This window comes from Anticarsia gemmatalis, chromosome 4 (genome assembly GCF_050436995.1).
Source record: "Anticarsia gemmatalis isolate Benzon Research Colony breed Stoneville strain chromosome 4, ilAntGemm2 primary, whole genome shotgun sequence".
In the NCBI taxonomy this organism is placed as follows: domain Eukaryota; kingdom Metazoa; phylum Arthropoda; class Insecta; order Lepidoptera; family Erebidae; genus Anticarsia; species Anticarsia gemmatalis.
In genome coordinates, this window is record NC_134748.1 from 766,643 (window position 1) to 789,551 (window position 22,909).

Below are 22,909 nucleotides of genomic sequence, written 5' to 3' on the forward strand. Positions count from 1 at the left end.
AGCAATTTTCAAATCAACTCTCATATACCAACGCCACAGACAACCAGCCATTCTGACGCACACCGACAGACTATCCTTGACGCACTTTTTAGTCTGTGAAAATAGAACTTATGCAATTATATGTAGTAACGCGCCGGACTTTTTGCGCGTTGTGTGCGTTACTGCATATAATGGCATAAGTTCTATTTTCACAGACTAAAAAGTGCGTCACGGATAGTTTGTCGTCTGCGCTGCACCATAGTGCTACAATTTCGTAGCTCTTCGTAGCACCTGCTACGTCGTAGCACGTACACCAATTGTGTTCGTCAGAATGAACGGTGACTAGACTCATTAAACGTGGAATTTAAGCTCCATAATTTCTTCCCTATTGCTGCACTGGTAAGAAACTTGAGATATCTTGATATCGGAAGAAAATAATTTGGATCTGGATTGAACTTGGATCCGATTTACTTGTCATTAGGATATACTTTTTAGTAGAACAGTACTATATTAATTGATACATTGAGGAGCGTAAACGATAACGTTAAGCAAATCTTGGTGCAGTCATTCCTTAGATGGGTGACCGCATAGCGGTATTTGAATTGGACGTCTCCGTGCTTCAGAGAGCACTGTAACTAAAATGTCGGTCCCTGTTGTTGTCAATTAAGATAACAATCGTTAAATCACATCAAAGGCTTGCGGGTGGCTTGAACGACATTGACCACTATTGCACTAACCATGTGATAAGAAGAAGATTGATAAATCGGCCCTTAAATTTATTAATAAAATCATAGTAATATCAGTAGGTACGGTATTGAAAAATAAAACGACAGGATCGTTTCCAATATTTTTATTTTTAAATTAGTGGCAGTGAAGTTTTGTCGGGTAAGTATCGAGTACAAACTGAAGCCTGTAACTGCCTCACGTTGAGAATTAATACAAAAATAAACATTCTTCGGTAACGTACGAGATGGTTGTTATTTACGTCCAATCGGGGGATGATGCACTGTGTCTTGAAGTCTGAGGCTTTTGGAAAATACTCTACATTACTGAAAATTGGTTTTTACTGTCACCTGGAATAAAATCGAAGATTGGCAAAAAATTCGACGTAATTCAGGTTTTTTAATAAACCAATTTTAGTAAAATAGTTTTGTATTTTTAAAAACATAATATTGTTTATATTTTGAAGGAAAAATTAATATCATTCTGATTAATTTGTTTTGATCATCAGTTCTTTTTTAGGTTATTTGTTGGTTTTGTAATATTTTAAGGGCTATTGTGGAGCTAGGGTGATTCTCAACAATTTTAAATGATCTATTTTTTTGTATTTTAGTACTCAGACTTCAAAATACAGCTTAAATTTGGTTAAAAAACACCGTACGTGCCATGACTAACAACTAACTTTACTAAATCAAAAATTGGCACCTTTTAAATCAACTATAGCATAGGCAACGGTTCTTGTCAGCCTCTCCGCTCCGTTACTCGTTCAAGTAACCATTAATCACTTTGACAGTTGTTTGACATTTCTCCTTCCACCATTTTGATGACGTCACATTATCGGAGGCACCGCTGCAGTCACCGATTATTTAATAATATCTAAGATTTTCTGAGCAGTCATTCTACTGCAGTATTCCTCGTTGCCTTCGATAAATAAACGTTTCATATGTAATTGTACAATGGGAATGTAAAAGAACGTTTGGCACGTAACGTTAAAACAAGTTCCCTAAGTGCTATAGTGTATGAATAACTAACATTCAATATTTTACGTATTTGCATTTGCACGACTGCTCACTGTTAAGTTGCGTACTGAGTTGTAACAGTTTCTTGTAAATAACTATTGTTAAGTCAGACTAAGCAAACTGCAATATCAATTCCACATTTAGATTTCATAGTTTAGTCGAAAGAATAAAACTTTCCGTCGACGTAATAGTCTACAACTTTTAATCTCAATCTATCTAGTAAAACATTTCAACGACAATCATAATCTCCTCAAATTTGAATTACAAGTAATTGCTACAAATCAATACCCATCTTAATATCCTGACGTTTAAAAAATCAATGACGACACTATTATTATTCCGCCTATAAAAAACGAGGTTCGAAAACGAAAGTGTTTTTCGAAAGTTCTGTTATCGTTTATATATTATTAGTTATCTAATCGTTATGTAGGTATGTATAATGTGAATCAAATACAATAAAATTTGGGTAGGTATTACTGGGTGAGACGGGCTGACTCATTACGAGAATTCGACTTGAAAAATTACGCCGCCGTTTTAACGCCATTTAAAAACTATGACGTCACAATACATGTGATGTATGTCGAAATGTTTGAAGAATCAACCGCGTCGTTCCCAGTTATAATATTGTTACGCCTGTGTCCAACAGTTACACGGCTTGCGCGTCTGCGACTAAGTTATACGACACGATTGTCGCAACACAAAGTCGCCGACGTGTAGCGAAAGAGTGATGATACCTTAATATAATTTCAGTCATGGAACTATTACGTGCACCACGAGGCAACGAGTGCTCTACAGCGAGTTAACTCTATAATTTAATAACTACCATCATTTTGCGACAGAATTATAAAAACACTTAAAATTAACATTCGGCAGAACATTCGAATTGAGTACAACCATTCGTTTTCTATTTAGATCGGCGTTCTTAAAATCTTATCACGCCCTCACTCCCAAACATATTTGTAAAACACATTTCGTATCATTAATAACCAAGTCCTTCATATTGCAAACCTCCTCCCTTCCTTGTTTTATTCTCTTCCGTTGTACTATTCAGTCAATTATCTTGTTATAAGTTCTCCACAATCAAACTTCTGTCAAACTCTGATAGTAATTAAATTACAAAATATTATAATGTCACTGTTGACTGGACATGCAACAATATCATTTTATACATCGCTCGGAGTGTAAGCAACAGTACGGTATATTCCAAAACCTTTTCATTAAAAAACCTACGACGTAGCCTGCTTAAAATGCCATTAGTATTCCTATAAATAGTCTTGCTGCTTACTCTCCGATTCCCAAATTTCAACCGCGAATCGTACGCTTCACAAACCATTTTTACAATTTATCTTTACTTCTATACACATAAAAATATTAAAACGGAACGTTTTAACTAGATATAATATACTGTGCGTAACGGACCGTAACACCATAGACTCACCATCAGCTGTACAAACAAACAGAAGAACATAAGTGATGGCACAAACGTGCGATTATCAAATATAGGCAGGTCACACGCTCGCGACTAAAATGTCTCATGTTGTATTTATGTGAGCGTCCTATAGTCAGACTTACAAATTATTATAGTTAAATAGCTGCCTAAGTGACGATTAATATTATATCTATAACTTATTTTTGGCACATTATTTACTTATTCCCAGTATATGTTTATTTATTATGTAAGTTTTTATTCAATTAATCGCGGCGTGTTACCTGTCCAACATTGATAACTGACATCTTCAGGATCAAGTAAGAAAATCGCAGTCGTTTAACATTGAAGATTTAACTCTCATTATTACCTTATAAAAACTTCAAGAGATTTTATTTCAGAACCAATTCTCGACGTCGTATTGTAAATCGATCAACGTCAGCGGTAGACTACACACGTTCTACAATATGATTTCGAGAATACACATTAAATTGCAGAATCGACTCGCAACTTTTTTCACTACTTCAATTTAACACTCAGGTGAAATGAAGTAGAAAAAAAAGCCTTACGAATCTTTCAAAACTTGCCACCTCAAACCGGCCACTTATTTATGAAACCTTTTTTTAACGAAACTTACAGCTTCCCCTAAACTTTAATCGCGATAGTAAATTGAAAATTAAGTAACTTTAGGACAAGTCACAATATCAAACCTTAAAATCAAACACTATCCAATAATGTATCAAAACATCAAAATTTAATTTCGGTTTTTGAAAATATTTTCATACATATATATAATGTATATATATCGATATAATAAATATTTCGATTGTAGAGAAATAGTTAAATTAGGTATGTTAACGGGACTCTCGTGAACCGCTTAGAAATGAGACGATGTTATAATAATGTGTACATATTTCATCAAGGAGAGGGCGCGCGCGCGACTGTCGCACTACTAAATTACATTATGGATTGACAGCCATTTATTAAAAAAAACGTCTTCATCAACGCTATAGAATCAGTCTAATTACGATAATATCAATATATAGAGTGGTACACGTGATCGAAGTGACACGACGGCCGCGCGCGCCGCCTCGCCCGACACCGAACGAAACACACGCACCGACGTCCGAACTGAACGATACCTTATCACAAACAAGTGCAGGTAATCACGTATTTCATCAATAATATTAATAATAATAATCGTTAATATTACACCTTAAATAACTATACAATTTATGAGACCCCGCGGGGCTGTAAAACTTATTAAACTTCATTTTTTGTTTTGTTTATATCATACATTAATGCGTGATCCTCACGTACTCCGTACTATACAAAAATTAAATACATTATACAGTAATACTACGATACCATATAGCTAATAAATACAAGAATCAACTTACCGACTACCAATACCCGATGTAGCATGATGTCGTGATGCGTCACGGTATATTCGTATTTTTAGTTACAACCTTTTTTATAACATTCAATTTTATTAATTATAATAATTTTAATATATCTATTAATATAATGTTACGTGCTCTCTCTGAAACATCGTCATAGCTAAGTTGGAACATGGCTCCCGCCGCGTGTGAGAGTCCACCGGGAGTGGAGGCGGGACTCGGCGGGAGCGAGCTGCGTGCGAGCTGCGAGCGAGCCGTGTCGCCAGACTCTCGCCATACATACAGTGACATACACATATTGAACTGAATACATGAGCAAACGTTACTTGTCTCGTCAGACCGATCTACAACTCTATATTTATTGTTTTTGAGTCTTATACACTGTGGTGTTACAATTTAGACTTCGTCGACTACGGGATGCATCGATGATGATGATGAGTTTATACAGAAACTTATTCCCCAACATTAGGCCAACTTTGAGTGAACGTGTGTGGAACCGAACGCGGTACAAACGGAGAGCGGCGGCGACGAGCGCGCACCTACAATTTATTATTTATCTAAGAACATTGACAATAATCTCGATGATAAATATTTGTGCTGCTGTTGTGTTCCGGTGACGCATATATAACACACAGTACGCGGTGCGTACACGACCGGCTTACACTTAAGTAATCACCTTAGAAATCGATAGGAAGTCAGTTTTACTTACAATAATTCCGCTATTTATTAACTAGGGTACGGCGGCCCGCGCAGACGCGTCGGGTCCACGGAGCGGGCTCGCCACGAATTTCATATATAAGTCTCTAATTATTCACTGCGGCCGATCCGTCATCGAGCGGATCGCGCCGCGAGTCGGTCTCGCCGCGCGGCGCGTCGTGCGAGCGTCGTGCGGAGAGCGACGAGACCTCAGTAACGAGTATTGCTTAGCGCGCGCGGGGCGTGCGAGAGTGCGGCGTGTGCGGCGCGGGTGCGGGGAGGGGCCGGTGCGGCGCCGGCGCGGACTCAGCGCGCGGCGATGCGGCACAGCGCGTGGCGCACGGCGGCCGCGGCGGCGGGCACGGCGGCGCCGCACAGGCCCGATCAGAGCCGGTCCTCTTCTTCTTCCTCCTCGCCCTCGTCGCCGGCCTCCTCGTTCTCCTCCCGGTACCCGGGGTGCTCGCTGATCGCATAGTAGTTGCCGTTGTATATCACGCCCAACTCCCGCAGCGCGTCGCCTCTGATCGTCGCCTTGATCGTCCAGTTGTAGCAGTCGTCCGACTCCGACTCCCGGTCTAGCCGCTCGACGTCGAGGATCTTAGAACTGAGCCTCTCTAGGATGATGCCGATGTCTTTGATGGTCAAATGACGTTTTTGATCGACGCTGAGCTGGTCTATGAGTAGGAGAAATTTTTCTGACGTGACAGCCTCGTCCTCGACTAAGGTGTTCTCTGTTTCGCTCTCGGAAGAGTCCCGCTCGCCGCGGCGTGCGGACTCCGCGTCGAGGAATCGGACGTGTCCCTTCGGCCGGCCCTGCGGCGAGGCCCTCGGCTGGGCGTCCTGTATGGGCGAGGTGGCGACGCTCTTATGCACGGCGATGCGGCGGCCCTCCTCGTGCAGCGCGCAGCAGTGGAAGTCGCACTCGTCGGGCGGCGGGCGCGAGAGCGGCGCGAGCGGCGCGGGCGAGGTGGAGGTGGCGCGGCACTCGGCGGTGTGCACGTGCACGCCGCCCGGCGGCTGCTCCAGCGAGCCGGGCGCGCGCGACAGGCGGCGCGGCGCGGGGCCGGGCTCGTCGTGGTTCACGACGGTGATGTGCGGCGGCGGCGGCTGCGGCCTGTCCAGCGACGTCTGTATCACGAGCGACGGCCGCCGGTCGGGCTTCGCCTGGCGGGAGGGAGAGCGCGCGGCCGGCGACGCCTGCGGCCGCTGGTCCCAGTGTAACACCACCGTGACGCGCCCCTTGTTGTCCATGATCTTCCATGAAGGCGTCTCATCGTGCAACTCGAGTGCGTGGATCGTTTCGCATACTATCTTTGGGATTGCCGATATTGCTGGAAGGGAAAACGATAAAAAATTACCACTGTCCTAAAATAAGAATTCTTTCGACGAGAGAGCTAACATCTTTTATTAATTTGTAAAATGTGGGCTTTAAACTAAGCTTATCTACACATACCAGCTCACCAAGCAATAAGTAAGAGCGTGACTCACCAGCCTTGATGACGTCGACTCCTGTGGGGTACCATCGCTCGCCCTGGCGCAGCAGCAGCAGCACGGTGTTGGGGGGTAGTGTGCGCCAGTACTCGCCGTCTTCCACCTGCGTGCCGTCACTCTCGAGCACCAGCCGCACCGGCTCGCTCGCCGCTACTTGTAACTTCTCTTTACCTGAACAACAAACACTCTCGTGAAGAACATACTAAAACTAGAAAGTAAGACCTAGAGACGAGTATTATTAGACTAGACCAGTCCTAGTCAACTAGTGGACTAAAAATACTATGATCACAAGCAGGTGCGAGATAGCTGTAAAATCTATGTAGGATCACGGATCATGTCAATCAGTTTTCAGTTCCAAAAAACGTAGATTAAATCATTGTTACACATTATTGTATTTCTTGCACCATTTTACTATAAGTATTTATAAACACACATATACTTTGGAAAATAAATAATTAAAAAGCTAAGCAAGCCGTGAAAAAAATCCAAAGTCCGCCTATATATCACAATATTACATACAAATAACTGCAGTACGTAAAGTGTTGTACACGAGTTGTCAGTCCCCCGGCAGGACGGCACTAACGCCACTAACCTCTGACCAGAGCTGAACCAGGTCAGGCGAGTGCAGCCGCGCGGCAAACGTAGTTGACCCGCGCACGGCTTACTGAACCCAACCACGTTAGCTAACTATTGGTTCCGATGATATAGAGACGGTGACGTTTATTTATTACATTACACGTGTTCCTCCTGTTTGACCCCCGGCCCTTCGACAATTTCCATACTAACTATTGGTCCAAAGGGTTAGCTCTCGATATATGCTATTATTTTCGTTGGCAGGCCCGAAAATGTACGAGTATGGAGCTTGAATGATCTCCTTTTATCAAAATCTGTTTTTCGTGACAGCATTACAGACTTTAAAGTTGTAATGGATGGTTTCCTATGTGACTAAACCCTCGATATTCTATTGAGGATGTTAGATAGTCGATCGTTATGGAAAAATTATATAAGCGTGATCAGCAATTACCCACATTGCCACACTACTGAAGGACTACTACTACGGAAGGATCTTTAAAAATGTCACCCATACCATTATTTTAAGGGACTTTGAGACATGATTGTCTTTGGTACAAAGACAATCATTTGACTATGACTCATTGACTATGTTAAACCATTTCATATAAAAGTTAAAGATTGAATGAGATACAGTTGTGTTCTTTTTGCAGCAGTGACAGCGGTTAATTATCGTAGATCTTCTCGCTTTCCATGCTAAATTAAATGCCCTAACGTGAAGAGGAAGCACGCTATTAGACGTTTAAGGAAAGGGTGTTAGTGTTTCTACTAGCTTAATTGACAGACACCTATCGTACTGTGATTAGTGGCTAATGCTGGTCAGAGAACATGTAGTAGAGAAGCTTTTAAACCTGATAGATGATTGATTGACAATCTTAGATTCTTTTTGATTTTAATTGAATTTAATAGAATCTTTTCAATGGATGTACAGTTAATTACTAAATTCGATGCAATTCTTCAAACAGAAGTGTATATGCAAATCGATCAATGCTTACATACTGATAAAAGTAACATAAAATTACCATCGATGGAGTAGTTTTGCCATCATCAGTCATCACGTAGATTTCTACCTCAATATTTCGTCAGAGTATTAGTAACCCAAAAATTATCCGGAAATATTTTGTCAGTTACCTTTCGTTCCGGAATAACTTTAAAACTATCTACATCTTTTTGGTATTGACGGATAGTATAGATAATTACATCAAAATGTTAAACCAATCTGTCATAATTGAACTAGATACCACCGTTATTCAAAGTTGGTAAAACGGACCAATATAATTTGAACTCAAAAATAGAAAGAACCGCAAGAAAAAGTGTGTGAAACGCATTTATTTTTATCTTCAACCTATTACTCAGTTCTGAAGGTGCCCTCAGAAGGCTTGGTACCCTATGACCTATCTACCTCGTCGGTCTGGAGGTCACGGCAGATGGTTCCCCAGTTCGATACCCTTGCCGGTCAATGTGACAGCACGACGCTTACGTCACCAACCTGAACATGCATTTATTCAATTTTGAATGTCATTTCATTGGAAATCAAAGTGAAACTTGTCATCAATTTCTTTTGTTATTATAAAAAAACGATTTTGAAATTTAATCACGATAACTGGTTAAAATTAAATTGATTTTTAATAATAAAGTTTTGTTATATTGATTTATCAATGCTGTTATACGCAAACGTACATAAATGAATATTTTCCGGGCTCCGTGTGTGCTTCATCGATACAATACTCTACCTCACTCTCATTTTGCCTTTTTTTTATTTGTGTTGATGTATTATAGTTAGTTTGACCCAATGACACAGTCAAACTAACCAAAAGTAAACTGTCAAAAACAGCTGTCATTAGTCGTGTTGTGTATTAGGCCCTTCGCACTCAAATCTCCTTTAACCTGGTACACAAAAGGCCTTATTATCTGACTGCGACATAGGTTGCTCACTTCACTGATCATTTTCGATCTGTGTGTTAAGATATTATATGGCAATTAAAAAGAGTGACTTTTTGATAGCGCTTCTCGTAGTATTCTGAACCCCTTTAGCTAGTGGTAATTTCAGTAATTGTAGCAGCTATCGAATGTAATATTTAAATACTAACTTATTTGATTGGTTCTAAAGTATGAAATATCTAAAATTAATTTTATCTAAAGATACACTTTCTCCAAAAAAACAAGTCTCTAGTATTGTAAGGACTTATCTCGGTCTCATTTACAATTAGTCCCGGAAAACGACACGTCGCCATAAACGTTAGGTTTGTAGATGTGTCGAACATACGAAACTATTTAAGTCATAGCACGTATTACCTCGAGATTGAATGCAGTCGAAGCCCTTTGAAGGAGGTATAATGCAGTCGCATATTTTTTTTTAAAACAAGAAGAGGTATCGCACATTTAATCAAGGACGTTTTGTGATCTTATTAAATAGTTATATACTCCACAATCCATGCAGTTACCTGATAACACTATACTCCTCGGTAAGACTAGTTGTCAGACTTTCAAGCTTCTGACTACTGTTAACGACTGTCAAAGATCTTTAATAATGACAGCACCACAATTTAAAGTGCCTTCCGTAACACGGAGGAACTTGTTATGTGTAATAAAGGCACCCATCAACTGTACAACCTAGCCAAGCGTAACTTAACCTGAGAGATCGATCCGTGCGGCTGTTGTGTACTTAGCCACGAGCTCCTCCATCTAGTCGTATAGATGACCGTTTTGGTTCATTTAGGTTTTAGACTATTTGTGAAAGTAGATACACATTTAAAAAATGAAAATCAATTTATACGCGCGGTTTAGTATTTTTTTTTTGTCAAGCATAATCGTATATGTACCGAATTAAAGAAAGAAATCGCTTTCAATCAAATATTTGATATGTTTATCATTAATTATAAATAATATTATAATAATGTATGTACTAACCTCTATGTATTAACTCCTCGAAACTAGTGACCACCAGCCCCTTCCTCACGTTCCGAGAACTGTCCCATATCTTGAAAGGCCTCTTTCCTCTGACCTCCTGCAAGCAAACGAACTTATCTCAATAAACACCCTTCGAGAATAGAATATACACAGGTAGTAAAGAATCAAACGTATTCTTGGTACTTTTGGCTTAGAAATTGAAAAAAGATAAGGTAATTCAAGAGCGGTTTTTTTTCATTTTCTATACATACCATGTATTGCCATTATCTTAGTCACATTCATACATTATAATTGTTTTCAATGTGTCTGTATGATTACTTTGATTCATAGTAAAATCGACTGTAGTTAATATTCAATACTCAATATGTAATAAAGTGTTATTCTGTAATAGTGTTACAAAACTAATCATGAACGACTGCATCATAGTAATGCACCGCTACGCCCCACAGGGGCTACGGTGTAGCACGGCTACGCTTTCGTAGTGCGTAGCGGCCGTCCGTAGCGCCTGCACTGGCTGCAGCGGTGCAACGCCCGTGCGACCTCCACCGCCCCCGCTCCCCTTGCCACCGCCCCCCGTAAGCCCAGCGGCCGCCCCCCGCGCCGCACGCTGACACGCCCCGCGCCCCGCGCTCCCCCGCACGCACTGTGCGTTGACCCACTGACATCGCCGCCCTGCACGATCTTTAATCTAGACTGGGACTTCTCAACTTCTCAGCCATTAAAAAAGTTTCATCCCAACTATTCGCTTCTTATCGACTCTCTACACTTTCTGCACTCTACGGGTTGTAAAAAAATATTTCAGCCATAAGTGATCCTATTATCAAAACGGTGATAAATTCACAACCGTTCGAAACGACCGCTGCGTCCGGTGCAACGTCCTATCGACATATTTCGGCCGTAAAAAATCCATTACAAGTAGTAGAGGCGGCGCGACGCGATATCGTCTCCGATTCTCACGATACGAGACTTCCTAACTCGAAGTGAATCCAGAAACGTACCTCCTGTATTTCGACTATCATTTTTCTCGTTACACACACACAACTCGGGTAAAAGATAAAAAGTCTTCTCAAATTGGTTGACACACGCGTCTCACAGCACAAGAAATATGAATATTAAAAATAAAATTATATATTTTTTATGATGAGTGGAAAGTGTTGTAGAAGGTATCGCACGGTGAAATTAGAGGTTATATTAGAGAGGGTGGCGGGCGGCGCTGTGCGCGCCGGCGGAGCGCCGCGGCCGCACTGGGCGCGAGTCGTGACCGGGTCGCGCGGCCCCGCCCCCCGCTCGCCCCCCGCGCCCCGCTGGTGCCGCCCGCCCCCCGCACTTCGCCCCGCGGCGCCTCCCGGGCCCCGCACTGCAGCGCGAGCCCGTAATCTCTTGATGCCGTAAGATCTTGAAATTAGCGATGCCGATGATGCACTTTTGGGAAGGTCTCGGAAGCCTTTTTGAGACGTGAACGTGCGCAATTTTGTACATTAGTATCGGAGAGCTTAGATGTTACGTGTGGAGACGGTAGTCGCGTACTAACTACTGCCACCTTGTACTACTACTCTACTACTAGTGCCGAATGTGTTACGTTCTCCACGTTATTTTAGTGCGATCTACATTCTTTTTCCGAACACTGACAGATGTCACCTGGTAGTTTGGACCTCCTACACCAATAATTAAAACAAAAGTCAAATAATATTGCAATTATGTGTGTTTCGTTTTGACAACATCGACAGCTGTGAGTTAAATTAGTCACATGTTTGTTTAGTGAAATGATAACTGTACTATGTAAAATACCGTACGTATTTTATCCGATCGAGAGAGGATTAAATACATAGTGGAGCTAGTTAAATATGAGTTGGCAGACTTCCCACACCTTACAAATTTATGGACGAGCTCACAAATTGCAGACGTGCAGAGCTTTCTATGATTATTATTTTACCTGCAAAAGTATGGAGTAGAGGTAATATTAGGTTAAATCTTTTGAATCAGAGCCTGCAAACCTAGTTGCTAGTTTTTTTACAATTAATGGAGTGTTTTCTCACCAGGTTTCAGTCATTAAAACAGAAATGGATTAATCAAAAACTAATAATCACAAAAATACTGTCACAATGCGGAGTCGGAACTGGTACACGCGTTATTTTATTTCGTTGCGAGGTGAACATTTTTCCAATGCACTTGCAATTACATAATTTATCGTACGAAATATATCGAGTGATTACTTAATACGTCCTACATCGTACACATTACTACGAAACGTAGTACGATGTGTACTATTTACACCCAGCAGTGGAACAATAGCGATCCTGTTCGATACCTGACAGATGCTTGTCTACGAGACCGCTACGAGTGCTACGAGAGTTACGAGCGCTACGCTGCTACGGACGTAGCGTAACCTTTATTGGATTTTAATACCTTTTATTATCTATAGCAGTGATTTGTTGAGATGCTTTCGGGTGTTCTTTAGAGGTTCTAGATTTGTGTGATGTGCACAATAAATTAAATATTTCATCAAGAATTTCAACCAAATTCACATTAATATACACTTTATGTAAATTCGAGCATCTGTTTGGTTTCGTCCATCTAAATGAATGACTGAAACTGGAATCGAAACACAAGACTGCGACCACTTTAAATTGATTCGTAGTCGACAAAGTGGATTTTATGTGTTCGCATTTACGCTTTAAAAATAAGGTAATACGTGTGACGGTTGCTACTGACATGATCTTAATGTTTTATGCATCCTTCTTAGTGCGGAAATGATCCGCCTCTCCCCAACTGTCCCCAAGTACATCACTTGTGATCTAACTATTTGGTAACTGATTGTGTCCGGAACAATAATTTTGAATAAAGGAGAGTGCAACTGGATTTTTAGGCCTCTAAACATCCAGTGGCTGCTAATCAGTATCAAACTGATTTTCACATAATTTTTACACATTATCCTTAATGAAAGGAATGATTTATGATGAAGGTTTAAATGTTTTTAATGAAGTTTTGTGGTACTGTGAATGTTTGAAATACTTAATTCTGCTATTGCATTATCGGTTTGTCATCTTTGATACGTAGAATCAAAAGATTTCAAGAGATTGATGCACCACAATCGGTAGATTTTATAGTGCACGATCTTTGGGTTGGTGCTTATAAATTTTGACTGTCTGCTTAACGCTAAAATTCTGTTTACAAAATTACGCAAATTAACTGTATTCTTACACATACAGTTGTAATTTTTGCTTAGGGTCGAAACAAGTCAGTGACAGTCAGATAAGTATTCTTTCGAACTTATGTCAGGTCACTTCGCTATTAGCACATTACTTGTTTTGATTTTTAGCTATTAATTGTTAGTTTTTCCATTGACCAACTGCGCTTTTATTGTTATAGGTGGCGATGAAACGTTGCCAATGTGGCCAATGCGTGTAAATACATAAGAAGTGGTAATCTTTCGGAGGGCACCAAGAGTTGCTTAACACACTAACAATTGGCACAAACCACGAAGAAATAACTATGAACATAACACAGTCTACCAAACCAATACAGCCGGCAATATTTATCAACAGACTTGACATATCACTTATATCAGCAATTAGACAAATTAGGCTGTCAGAGGGGTGACATAAACTGCAACAGTTTATGCCTTTCACCCCAAAACCCACCCTTAGGGGTGTAACTGGGGGTAACAGGGTGTAACAGTGACAAATGAGACTGAGGTGAAAACACGGCGGGGTGTAAGACTCGTTTATTTTTACAATATCTACGTTTATTGGGCGTTCCTGAAGAGGTTTCCCGGCAAGTATGTGCTATCTAGTATTTAATAAAGAAGAAAGGCTGCTTCTGGCATCTCGGTGGAAGGTTTCTTGGGTTAATATAGGAGGGGAGTATCTTAGATGAGTTGGAAATGGTCTGTACTAATATTGTACAGTTTTATAGTTAGATATGTTAGTGATGTTTGTCTGTCATAAATGTTTATGAAGAGGAATCGGTGGATTACAATTATGAGAATTTGAAAATTAAGGTGGTTGAACTTTCTTGATGGAAATTAATATATATGTAGATAGAAATTACAGTTCTCTAGAAAGAATAGATGTATTTTATTAAAATAATTATCCGCATTATGTGCATAACTCAGCTGTCTAGATATTTGTCAATTAATAATTAATTCATGCTACGCAATTAAAATAAAGTATTTTACTTTTCAACTCATAGTTCATCAATCGATTTATCTAATAAAAATATTATCACGTCAAAGAAATCATTCCGTGAAATGAAAATACTTCGAGAACTTCCATTTAATATCGAAGAACTGTATCTGTGACGTAAAACTGATTATGATCATCGATTTCCCTTCATTCTAATATAAAACACGGTTGGACCATGGCCTCCTTAAAAATCCTCCGAGGGGGGGGGGAGAGAGGACAGACTTTATGAGGCTCTTTATGAGAAGATTAATGCTTAAACGAAGGAATTAAAAGGATCTTGGTGAAATCCCTCTGCGTCAAAATCGATATTTAAAGGAGAAGCCACATTGGGACGTTTTGCTATGGTCACTTTTGTGGTAAGGATGTGAAAGTCAGCGGGTAGACTCCGGGAAGACTTATAGCAACTGTATAAGAGCTGACAATATGTGATTTCAAGGATATAAAAGATGATGTGGACATGTTTTACACGCACATTTCTTTTTGTAAGTTAATGTGACATGCCATATAATTGTGCCGTAAGGACATGATTACTGATAAATGCGCCGAATCGATGGTTTCGTCAATGATTTTTTTATTTTGAGCAAAACAGTATTAGTAATAGTCTTATAGTAAGCACTATAAGAGTTTCATCATCGCTTGTTGACGGTTGCATGATGATGATTTCTGCTATCGATCTTGGCCAATTCGACTCAGCAAATCTTGCGTAGACATAGTCTTAATAGTTGTAGTCTCCAGTTAAAAGGATATGATATATCTATGGAGGAATGAAAACCGAATAGGTATAACGTTTAATTTGAGTACTTTCTCAAGTATGCTTAAAGCTTACGTGCTAGAAAAATATTCTTACAATAAACGTGATGTGAAATATTTGCAAAAACGTTACATAATTATTAAAAAAAAAACTCACCAAGAGATAGTTCCTGAAATGGCACAAGTAGAATCAGTAGTAAGTTAAAATATGTTTAAATATTTGTTGAATTAATTGGAAACAGGTGATAATTTTACATCAGTGGAAACTGTTTAAGGCCTTAGTCATAGGTATTCCATTAAACCTATTCTTGTTATATATAAGTTGTTTTACAAAGAGTAAAGAATAAATAAATTACTTACTATACATATTATTATATTTGCTACGTCCAGGTTGGTACGGGTACGTAAAATAGAAATAGGTACTATAGAAAATCTTAAGTGTTTCACATACTTTAGAACATAACCGTAGTGGCCTTAATTTGCAACATCGGTGTACGATTAGGTTCAATTCTTGAGTTTGGTTAAGTGTTATTGTGTTATTTAATGATTTTTAAATAGTTTTACAGTTAGAAAATTAGTAACGTTTTTGAATATCAGTAGACTGTCGCTCCATGGACCCAAAAAAACATGGGTGTATTTCCTAAATCTCTGTCTACACCTGTGTATAATAGGCATTATGAAAGCCATATTATGAGGCGTTATTATAAGTTGTTAGAACAAACATGATGGATCGCTAATAACCGTGTTTCTTGGTTTAGTTTAAATGTCACATGTGGGTGAAAGTACTGTGAAATGTTGATTGAATCCTACACGTATTATAATGTATTTAATGACATATTGAAATCAGTTTAACAAGAAATTACAATTGTTACTTTTTCCGTAACTCCGCCAACGTGATTATTGTTCTTGGAGAAATGTAGACCGACTTTCGTCTAGATATTATTTAGAGTGATCCATTTGGTAATATGTAAGAGTAGCAGATTTATAGTATTCATCAGACTTATAGTTATTGTTTTTAGGAGTTTAGGTTTTAAGATGAGTATTAGACTTAGTAAAGAATAACAGTGAATTGTAAAAAAATCTGACTTTTTGGTTTTAAACATCGTTAAGAAGATAATATATAGGTACCTAATTGTCATTATAAAAATTATTTTACTCACAAAATATACGTAACGTAAAATTCTTGTTAACCGACTAAAAAAGGAGTAGATTCTTCATCCATCTGTATTTTGCTCGTAGACCGATTTTGATAAATATTTTTTTGTTTAAAAACTCTATCTTTCCATGTGGTCTAAAAATTGTAAATGAACCCATTTAACGATTGTTTGTACGTACGTCAAACAACAATTAGAAAGAATTAAATAGAATTTGTTACGTTATATACCTATTGCCATCACCTGTTTTAATGTACCACTTGATAAGAGTGACTAGTGAGCATGGCTATAATTCTTCACACGGTAATATAAGAGACATCAATCAAAGTGGGCGGATCGTCGGCAGCGATTATCAACGATATCGTCGTAATTATCACTTCTTAGCTGACAATCTAACGGTAGGTAATATGTTTCTACTAGAGGCCGCCCGCGATTTCGTCCACGCGGCAACCTTTCCCGTGTAAATCTCGATGCCATCAAAAACATTCTGTAAAAACCTCAAGTCTCGCCTTAAAAAGTTGTGAGATCTATATAATACCAAGTCGATTAATCTATTTAGTCTCTACTTAAAGGACCTTCTGTCTTAAGTTATTACGTATGTTATTATCATGCCAATTTAAAAAAAATACCTCTAAAACAAATAGACCGACCTGGCCATCGCATGATTTGATTATTAGTATGTATCACACTACACAGCACGACGAGAAGTTAATGCTCCTGAAATGTTAATGGCGAATTTGTGTTTTCTTGCGATGACCAAGTCGATCTATTTGTTTTAAAGGTTTTTTTTTTAATTGGCATGATAATAACATACGTAATAACTTAAGACAGAAGGTCCTTTAAGTAGAGACTAAATAGATTAATCGACTTGGTATTATATAGATCTCACAACTTTTTAAGGCGAGACTTGAGGTTTTTACAGAATGTTTTTGATGGCATCTCACTTCTTTTTGTAGAGCGAATAGAGCAAACATAAGTCCAATTTGTACGGAAAGCCCTATTTTTTTCATAATTCAACATATTTTCCTATGGGAATGTTGTTCAGTTTCATGGGCTAAACACCCTTACCCACCCTATACCCCCTCCCGTTATGTCTCATATAGTAGATACATATCTACACCTATTTATTTTATTTTCTACAGAAATAATAATTTAATTCATTAACTGCAAATGTAACCTTGTAATCTTATACATTTATATAGGATTACAAAGTTATTGTTGCAGTTAGTGTATTTAGAAAACTTGACCGAAATTAGAAAATATTGAATTTTTCCCATGATTAAGACACTAAACCCTATTTGTATTCTAAATTTTAAGCTTCTAAGTCTGCTAGAAGTACCTTAGACTTTTGATGATCGGTGAGTCAGTGAGTCAGTGAATCAGTGAGTGACAAAATTCAAAATTTTAACAAGTTGTAATTCTTAAACTACTGGTTCAAATTGACTGAAATTTTAAATATACCGTGTTTATACAATGACTGATTAGTTGCTGAAAATCCAGGCTTCTTGTTTTATCCACTACGAAATTACAGGGGTGTCAAAAATAGCCCGAATTGCTTCGAGAAAAGGATGTTACGGCCGTGCCGCTTTTTTTTTGCTCGACTTGCGGGGGCACTTCCGTGCCCCCAGATCCCTCAAGAACTCCAGGATAAAAAGATCATGTGTTATTCTGAGTCTTCAGCTACCTATATACCAAATTTCATCGTAATCGGTTCCGTAGCATTTGCGTGAAAGAGTAACAAACGTCCATACGTACATTCATTCTCACAAACTGTCGCATTTATAAAATTAGTAGGAAGTGGGATTACTATGTTGATGTTTAGGCTTTTATCTTAAAAGTTATGTGGAAGTTTTCTATAATTTAATAGTGCATGTAGTGATTAATATGATATTGACTATTTCTGCAATAGTTCTGATGGTAAAATCATTTCATTTTATCAGTATGAATTAGCCTTTATTAGTTAAATTTGGAAGTTGTTCATAACAGCTATAATTTTGGTGAGAGTCAGACCAAAATGCTTGACTTTTCAGCAGACCAATTTATTGTCAAAGGAGGATGACTGATTTTAAGAGTAGCTACTTTCAAAATATGCATAGAGAACGCTCAGGTTAGCTAAACGTGCTATAACTTAATTATTAAGACATGATTTGAATTCGTTAAAGACACCAAAAATGAAATAGATTTTTACGTTCGTTATAATCAGTGTTAATTAATATTATATACACACAAATATGTGTCTTAAAAAAACGAATAAAACGAGATCTTTTAAGAAATGTTTATGGGTTCTCCGCCCACAGAGATTATTTATTCTTCGAGTAATTATATTTATAATATCAATCACCCACTGAATCTGTCTGTTTGTGCGTTCTGAAACTGTGGTTATTTATAAATTTACACGGGTAATTTCCACGGGACGACATTTTTCGTGCTTTAATTAGAAAATATTTATTATAAATGTGCTTATTTTATTTCCAAACTTGTATTGTAAAATTATCTGTGGCTTTCTAAGCGTTTAAATAGAATATCATGGTAAAATTAAGTTGGATTTGAAGCTAACAAATTAACGGTGGTTTTTATAGTCGTTATTGTGCCTACACGTGTCACAACCGTTACTTAGATTTTAATTTGTTATTTTGTAGATAATTATAAAATTTTGTAAATGTTTTCCAGCATGTAAAGTTATAGTTTTATTGATATTATAATGTCAGCTGTTGCAATGTAGATTTCGATTTAAAAAAGTATATTTTTTAAATATTTTGATGAGCATATTTTATGGAGAGCAGACGCAGAATGTAACTTTACAACAAATCAACAATAGTTCTGTTATCTATAATAAGTGAGCCTCATTATGATATAATATTATAAATAGTGCAATATGTTTCATATACACAACATTTTCTAAAACATAAATATTGTGTTAAAACCTTGAAGAATTGAAAACTGCAGCTCATAAGTGTTGCCTACCCTTGAGACGAAGCTTTAACCAAACTCTGTATGAATAAGGTTCTAAAAGTGTTTCTATTCATAGTTAAAACAAGCCGGTCACGGACGACAGCCGAACAGTTATAAATACATTCTTCAAGGGCACTGGAGGTTGAAACTCTCATAGTCAGATGCACAAACGATCAGTTAAAGCGACCTGACACTGACCATGATGTTTGTTAGTGGTTTCTAACCACACTATTGCCTCCCCCTTCTCTTTAGGTTTTTTTTTATAATTGAGGACTATTGCTAATATTATGTTTATAATATACATTGTTTTATATGTATTACACTGAGATCTATAGTTAAAAGCAATGCCCAAAGAGTGACTGAGAAGGAAAGCAGGATCTATCTTAGATATTCGAAAATGTCTTTTGTGAAAAGTGTACTTTCTTGCATAAAAGATGACCGAATTAACGTGAATATGTTGTTTGTGTACTGCAGATCCGAATATAAAAAATGGTTTCTATTAAGTACACATGTAGGAACAGCTGATCGTTTTCAAAAAAATAATCAATAAATGTTTCCATTTATCTCTCTTTTCTAGTTAAACAAGTCTGAGGAGAAGAAGTATCGAGTGAGAGGTCAGTGATCCAAACCGAATTTCTAAAAGTAGTCTAATACATTTGCAAGTTCTATTTTAAAACTTATGATTCAAAACAAAATGCTTAAACCGTATATTACAGTAATTTCTGTTCAATTCATTGGAAGTAGAGCTCCAGTGACAAATCCTGTGAATTTGTTGAGCTTTGGTTTAAAAGTTACTTCGTTTTGTTTCTGTTAATTTGTATTCAAATAATACATAAAATATGCCAGTAAATTCTGACATACACAAGTGGCCAAGGCCTATATTGTGTATTGTCTGTTTCTGTCTTTACCTTTTGTGCTAAGCTTCAACAAGCCATTAATGGAAGTAATTTATCAATAATTTCAGCATTAAATCTTATGAAAAATATTTTATTGCTGTACCTTTTTTACCTCGAATTCTGTAGTGGTATAAAAAGTACATATGTGTCAATTTAAATCTAGTATTTAATCAACTAGACCTGGTTAGTCTCAGCATAATATTAATTTAATAGGAAATAATATAACCGATGGTTTTTAAATATTTAAAATGGACGGTAATGACTTGGCATAGAATTTTAGGATCGATACGTGGTCAAAAAGGTAAGCCGTTTGTTACATACAATTAGCACATAAATGTGAGGTCAGTTGTAGTTATAAATCAGCAGGACTTGTTCCCAAGATCATTTTATATATATTATTTTATTTTTTTATATTTTCTTTTAGTATGTTTATCAGTTATTTGGTTACCATAGTACAAGCTCTGCTTAGTTTGGAATCAAATGACCGTGTGTGAGTTGTCCAATGATATTTATTATTATTTTATTCATTTTAACGCCACTAATCATCGGCCTTGATGCCAATAGTCATCAAGCTAAATAAACACCTTGCGTGGCTTGTACCAGCAGTTATTTTAAGTTCTTCTTAGTACCTTTGTAGTGATTGGTAACAGTATGCAATGAGAACAAGGTACATCCACTTACTGTCGCATTTATATCGAATATCCCGATAATGTACATAGATTCCGACAATTGTGGACGGTGTTCTTTGAAGTGTGTTTCAGATATAGGTAGTGCAGAGATAGAGTGCTTGACGAAAATTAGTTTAAAAATAGTAAGTTCACATAAAGATATTGTTTTTAATTAATAGACGTTAAGGAAGTATTGAAGCATAAATGGGCTCGCTAAATCCGGTACACGTGTTCTCTTAAAAATAATAATGTAATATAATAAAACATCGGAAATAGAGCTGTTTTGTTAGTACATCAATGATTATTATTACTTCCGGGTGCGACGTGACAATCAGAAATATACAGGAGGTACAAGTGTGCAATGTTAAACAGTATCAATAGGTACATGTGTCTGGTATAAAACATGCATATAATAAGTACATACTATTACATAAACCGGTATATATAACGTTATATATATTTCATCACACTGTACAGCTATTACATTATATAGAGAACTGTGCTAAGCTACGGTCTACGCAATGCTACAGTAGCTGGCTACGGACTCGCTACGACCTGCTACGGGTGTGCTACGCATGTGCTCAACCACTAGACAAGTATTTATTGGCAAAAATTACTGTGTTCTCCACATTTATATTACAGAATCCATCTACCATGATCGCATCGGTGATGAGCAGGGACTATGTAGTATATAACACATGTACGTGAAGTAGGTATAGGCGCTATCAGAAACAGATCGATCTGGTGTAATGTCCGGTCAAAGGATCCCACATATAGACACCGTGTGTTGGCACAGATTTTGAATAATGCAGGTTGCATGTGCAGCCGGTTAGGGCAGAGCGAGCGAGAGGACGCGCGGCCGGCGGCACGCGTGCGAGGGGGACGCCGGCTGCGGTACTGCCGCACGCTCACAGCCCCGCGAGACGTGGGCAGCCCCCGCGCGGGACGTGCGTTGTACAACTATAACATATCACACAGTCTTCACCACTAAGTACCACTGCGATGCACTGGGACGATGGCTCTATGCTATGTTTTCTAGGGTCGTTCCTGTAACGGTAACTAAAAGCGCCCGGGTCGAGGGCAGCGGGACCGTGGGGCAAGCGAGGCACGATGCGGGCGCGTCTATGCGGAGTCATAGTCGGCAAGCGCGGGGCAGGCTCGAGCTGATAGTAACCATGTCTGCGGGCGTGTCGGCGACCACCGGTTACATAAGAGGGCGGAGGCGGCGGTCGGGCGCCGGTCGCGGCGCGGTTACCTCTCTGGCCATCGCGGCATGTCCGCCGGAGGCCGCGGGCGGCGCGCGCTCACGCCGCCATCGTCGAGGGGCCAAGCCCGGGACTCGCGTCGCGACTCGCGGAGCACTTGAGCGGCGCTGCGCCGCGTGGGCGGCGATCGATGGGGGCCGCGCGCCTGCGTCACCGAGCGCGGCCGAGCACTGCCGAGCCGAGCCGAGCGTGCCCGCGGTGGTGCATCCGCCCTGACCCACTTGCGGCGCGCACACTGACCTCGTTCCGTCCCACGGCGTGGAGCGGCGTGGAGCGGCGCGACGACACCTCCACTGGAGCGAGTTAGCGATCGCTCGGATGCGACCTGCCCCTCACACTCTATACCTACATGCACTGATTGCACTATTTAGATAACATGCACAGATAACGTACATATTTATTATTGTTTGCACCGTACGCTTCGTGCAGCGAGTATAACGAACCGTTAACGCAAACATCGCTCCTGAATATGTTACTATTTATACGAGCCGTTTTTATAAAAGACGCGACGAGAATACATGACAATAGGGACATTTTTATTTGTTTCGAGCCAAAAAAATCGTATTTAAAATATTTTATCTACTGCAATTAATCAATACTAATAAAATTATCATATTTTAGTATTATTCTACAAAGTTGAGAAGAGTTTCGCCAATATATCATGTATAGTTCCGTAGATGTATCGGGGTCACCGGCGGGCAATCAAGAAATAGGTGGATGTGTCACGCGAGCACGGTAATCCGATTGGAGTTAGTCGGAGATGCGGAATCGCATTAGAGATAAACCTATTTGTGGCCGAATCCCTATTAGTGCTCCAAACTTTGGCGAA

General features: G+C 39.0%; 1 protein-coding gene across 4 annotated transcripts; it reads right to left on the reverse strand.

The window, feature by feature from the left end:
- Positions 1-3,876: 3,876 nt before the first annotated feature.
- Positions 3,877-22,628, reverse strand: Drep2 (DNA fragmentation factor-related protein 2). 4 transcript variants are annotated; one of them, XM_076136857.1, is made up of 5 exons: positions 22,071-22,628; positions 10,463-10,593; positions 10,212-10,308; positions 6,729-6,902; positions 3,877-6,571 (listed from the first exon to the last, which is right to left on the reverse strand). In XM_076136857.1, the coding sequence occupies exons 2-5, from the start codon at positions 10,463-10,465 to the stop codon at positions 5,625-5,627; spliced, it is 1,221 nt and encodes a 406-aa protein (XP_075992972.1). In that variant the 5' UTR covers positions 10,466-10,593; positions 22,071-22,628; the 3' UTR covers positions 3,877-5,624. The 4 variants fall into 4 exon arrangements, with proteins under 4 accessions (XP_075992972.1, XP_075992973.1, XP_075992971.1 ...); XM_076136858.1 differs by lacking the exon at positions 10,463-10,593 and having other exon boundaries at positions 21,990-22,628; XM_076136856.1 differs by lacking the exon at positions 10,463-10,593 and having other exon boundaries at positions 22,071-22,624.
- Positions 22,629-22,909: the final 281 nt, after the last annotated feature.